Source organism: Amaranthus tricolor, chromosome 5, assembly GCF_026212465.1.
Source record: "Amaranthus tricolor cultivar Red isolate AtriRed21 chromosome 5, ASM2621246v1, whole genome shotgun sequence".
Lineage (NCBI taxonomy): Eukaryota > Viridiplantae > Streptophyta > Magnoliopsida > Caryophyllales > Amaranthaceae > Amaranthus > Amaranthus tricolor.
The window spans coordinates 19,354,107-19,359,106 of NC_080051.1; the positions used below are offsets into that span (position 1 = coordinate 19,354,107).

General features: G+C 27.7%; 1 protein-coding gene across 1 annotated transcript in view; it reads right to left on the reverse strand.

The window, feature by feature from the left end:
* LOC130813710 (gamma-interferon-responsive lysosomal thiol protein-like) overlaps positions 1–2,097 on the reverse strand; it is a 3,302-nt gene extending 1,205 nt beyond the window's left edge. The window contains exons 1-3 of the mRNA XM_057679557.1: positions 1,697–2,097; positions 860–925; positions 510–650 (exon numbers count right to left, since the gene is read on the reverse strand). Coding sequence (XP_057535540.1) covers positions 510–650; positions 860–925; positions 1,697–1,960 — 471 coding nt within the window. The 5' untranslated portion in view covers positions 1,961–2,097. The remainder of the gene's footprint in view (positions 1–509; positions 651–859; positions 926–1,696) is intronic.
* Between the last annotated feature and the right edge of the window lie 2,903 nt (positions 2,098–5,000).

The following is a 5,000-nucleotide window of genomic DNA, read 5'->3' on the forward strand; positions in this document are numbered from 1 at the left end:
GATTCTTTTTGTCACACTATTTAATAATTGCATTAATTGTCATTTTGATTTGTTCCGTTTATTTTACATTATTTTTATTTTTAGACAATGACATATCACTTTCTTTGAATCTCATTTATACACTCTCTTTTAATTTTATCCACGTAATTTATCTCTCTTCATTTATTATTAATTTTCATTTTTTCTTTAAAATCACAATTTTTCTTCTTTGCTCCTAATTGATTGGAACAGAGGGAGTATGTATGTATAACAATTGGTTATGTGATACTAGTTTTTATACCAGGTTTAATTTGTTGATAATTGATGGAAAATTAATCCTGAAAACTAATCTTCTGTATTATTTTCAACTCTCAAATACATTTTAACACTCTCATCGACTCTTTTCAATCATGCAAGGGAAAACGTCAACTCATATTTCTACAAGTAGTTTGGATTAGAGTAAGATTTTTAAGAAACTAATTGTACTTTTAACATTAAAACGGGAGTAATTCATAGAGTTTGTAGTTTACCTTTTTACCGGTTTCACCCTTGTAGCAAGTAGTAACAGGTGTAGGGTCCAAGCCCAATCGGTCGAAGCAAGTCTCCCATTCTGTGTACTTTCCCTCATAAAGAAGGCTCTCAACGCAAGTAATAAAAGGAAAATGACCGTCCTGTCAATCACAAATATTTGAATTATACAAATACTTCTAATTTTTAATTACAAAAAGAACATTAATCATTTATCTACCAAATAAAACGGGACAAAAAGAAATATAAAATCATTAATCAACTATCATGACTATGAGCTTTCTACATGCTAATCTATACAAATCTGTATTGTGTAAATAAAGAAAAGGATAGAATTAAAGAAAAGAGTTACCAAAGTAGGCCAAGCTTCAATAGCACAAGCTTCAATAGTGTTAAACAAACATTCATCAGGACCATGCTAAAAATCACCATTTAAAAACCAAACAAATTATAAGTAGATATAATCATGATCATGTAAAGAAAAAACAATATAAAAAAAATTGATGTTAGAGTATAAAATATATGTTGGACATTAGTTATCAACTTAAACTTTTTGTTCAGTTGATTTCTTAACATGGTATTAGAAGTCAATGTGGCAAAAGGTTACGGATTCAAATCTCAATCAGCCCTCAAACTCAATTGGAGTATTTCGAACTAAATATGAGGAAGGTCTGTATTGCATCCACATTTCTAACCTAAAAGGCTCTCATATGAAAAAATATATTTGAATATATAACACATCTTAAGGCTTCAATTATCAACTTAAGCTTTTGGTTGAGTTGGTTACTTGTGAGTAAAGGTGTTCAACGGGGTGGATCGGGTCATGTCAAATGTTAAACGGGGCGGGGCGGGTCAAAGCCCATTTAAATCCAACCCACTTTGACCTGTTTTTTAATAGTTCATAAAATAGTATTTTTATTTTACTTTATGCCTTGTTAGGTCGATCCACCTATATATATAATATCGTATAAAAATGTTAAAAAGAAGTGGTAAAACTTATTTATTATACAGCCAATTTCTATAGTTATCCGATCGGCCCGACCCGACCCTTCACACAAAAGCCCGCTAATAACCTGCCCCGTTATCAACCTGACCCACTAATAATTCATTAAAATGTGACGCGATCCTTAAGACGTTGGGTGGAACCGCGCCATTCAACATCTCTACTTGTGACAGATAGTAAAAATACCTGACAAACAAAGGAGTTATTGGAAGTAAACCAAGCATTTCCCCAAGGGAAAAGGCGAAGGTCAACAATATCAATCAAGCCACTTTGAAACAAGACAGGAAGTCCACCATTAGGATTGATGATAAAGTTGGCACAAAATGGACACAAGCTTTCATAATACAAATCTAGCTTCACTTTTGGTGCTTCAATTCCTCCACACACTTGATTGATCATTAAGCATGAAATGATTAGACCCAAAAGCCGACGACTAATTGATGCCGCCATTGATGATTATGAACAAGAAAATTATAGAGTGTATGTGTTGGGTTTACAAATGATGGGGTTTTACTTACTTGGTAATGATGGTATGTTATTCATATTTATAGCAAAAAGGAATGAACACTAAGGTTAGAGTGTGAGAAAAGTCATGTAAATGTTCTAAATTACCATTTCTTTGATAGTGAGAATAAAAAAAATCAAAAGAAAAATTGTTAACTATTAAATTAACCTGTAATTTTTAAGATACAATATTAATTTTGGTTGGTTGTGTTAGTATGGGAATAAAATATGATATTAATTGGGAAAAATTGTTCAGAATAATCTCATTTATTGTCCATTTTCTATGAATAATTTCTATAATGATTATTTCTAAATAATTCAACCTTTATATATTATTTGCTGTCTTGCTAACAACAACCATTTTCATATTTTAACTGGCTATTATATCTATCTACCAACAAAGAGGAGTAGACTTAGGTCAACGAAGAAGTATAAGTGGGAAAAAGAAATAAGTGTAACGGCCAATAAATACCTACATTAGTTGGTTAAAATGTGAAAAGGGGTGTTGTCAGCAAATATTATACAAAAGTTGGATTATTTAGAAATAATCAATAGTATAAATTATTTATAGCAGATGAGCAATATATGAAATTATTTTGAACAATTTTTCCCATAAATAGATAAAAGAAATGATATATAAAACGAAAAAAAAAATTAAATGACTAGATAAGACGTAAAAAGTAAATATATAAATGGCATTAATAAAAAAAATATAAATTCATTTGTATAAAAAGCAATGTAGGGCTTCCATTAGAAGTCAGAGTGAAAATATAGTTGATTAAAAGAGATGGAAAAATAAAAATATCATTATAAACAATTAAATGAATCAAATTGATATGTCCAATTGGTATAATTGGATTGGATTTACTTATCGGATTATTATGAAGTTGAATTATTTTTAGTCGGAGTCATTTTCAAATGGCTTTTTGTTAGATATTGGTATTTATAGCAACCGGAAGAGTGAAGGAAGGAGTTTGGAATATGACAAGAATCTTGGAAAAGATTGGCCTACCATTTGTTTTTGTTTTTCTTACTTCATGGAATTTTATTGTGTCTTGATTGGGAAGATTTTAAGATATTTTGTGTACTTTCCCCTTTTAAAATAGTCGATATAGGCAAAAGTTAACGAATGCCCCTAGGATGTTTGTTAACAAAAATAATACTCTTACTGAATTAATTTAGTTGTCCCATTTTCTTATTTGGCAAAGTCTTTTTAGTTGTCCCATTTCTATTATTGTTAATATTTTTTTACCTAAATATCCTTAGTTCACACACAAGTAATTACGAATATACCCCCATATACCTTACTTACCCAACTACCCTTTACTACTTACCCTTTTTAATGGACTCCACATCATCCTTAATAACCGTTAATAACAAATTTCAAAAAGTAAATCAAGAAATAAAATAAAAGATAGATATAATATAATATATTTTAATGCGTGATTTGATGATAAATTTATAATATTAGGTAATATAATTGATGTATGTATAATTAAAAGTTTAAAATATATTCTAATTTAGTATTTAAAATTGATTTTATCCTTACTAACAAACGCGCTAGGGGCGTCTGTTAGCAAGATCCTATGATATACTATAGAAAATTTTACTATTAATAACAAATATAATGAAAAAAAAAGTATAAGAATATTTTCATTGCATCAATGTCATTTGTCAAGAATAAAAATGTCAGATAGAAGTGATTATTAAGGCAAGGTCAATTAAAATTTTGGTTTTAATTCGATATGAATGAACTTAAATTTTTGTTTTAAAAAAAAGAAAGTATTTGTTAAGTAATAAGTACCAACTTATTATAGAAAAATAGTAAAAGGGTTGATTTTTGCATAATCATATCATAATTGTAAAAATTTACAACGCTAAGTTCTAGACCTTTTACATAGTGTTTTAAATTATATATATTCATGCGTATCATAAAAAGCGGGTATATTTTTAAGATTAAAATTAGTAAATTGGTTCGGTTTGAGTCAAATAGATCATTGGACCATTGATCCAACTTGCTAAGAGTTTTACCACACTCAATCTGACTTAACACATAAAATAATTGTTTAATTTTAGTTTCATGTGTTATGTTTAACAATTTATTTTAGGAAAAATTATGAGGGATGATAGAATTTATTTATTTTTTTTCCTATAATAATAGCAATTTTTGGTTAATCCGAAATAATACCCTTAAGGGGTGTTTTTCTAGAATATCCGTAACATGTTAATAATCAAATTATAGGAGATTAGATGACAAAAAAAATTGGTAAAGAAGTTAATAAACTAAAGTTAGTATTATTTTAAAAAAAAAAACCTCCTAAATTGGTGTTATTTATGATTAATTAAAAGTTGATATTATTATAGAAAAATTAACAAAAGGTTGTATTATTCATTATTTTATCACTATAATTTTGAATTTTTGATTTTTATTCTTGTAGAGTACTCCTTCTATCCTAGAAAACTGTTATATTTTAGTTTGTCATTTTATTTTACTATAATTTTTTTTTCTAAAAATATTATCTTTTATTTTCATCTATATTTTTTAACTTTTCGTTATTATCATCCACATTGTTTAATCGAGTAAATTGCGCTAGTAATTGATTAAGTGATGATTGTAATATGTTGGTAAGATAACATCAAGTAAGTTGACTAAAAGAGCAGAAATCCGTAAGAACACGCAATTATCTTAATCGTAGATTCGTAATCAGTACTTTCGTATAGAAAATTTTACTTGCTCCCTTTCAATTTGGTTGCAATAATTACTTTTTATGCGTATTAATTCAATTCTTAATATTTTTAATTATAAATAATAAAATTTTATAAAAATTTGATATTAATAATCTTTGTAATGAGACGAATCAAACAAGATTTTACTTTTTACCAATGTTGCGACTAATTTGAAACGGAAGAAGTATATGAATTTGATCCATACTATTTTAGTATGCGCTTATTTCAAAATATATTAAACTAGTAAGTATTGTTATTG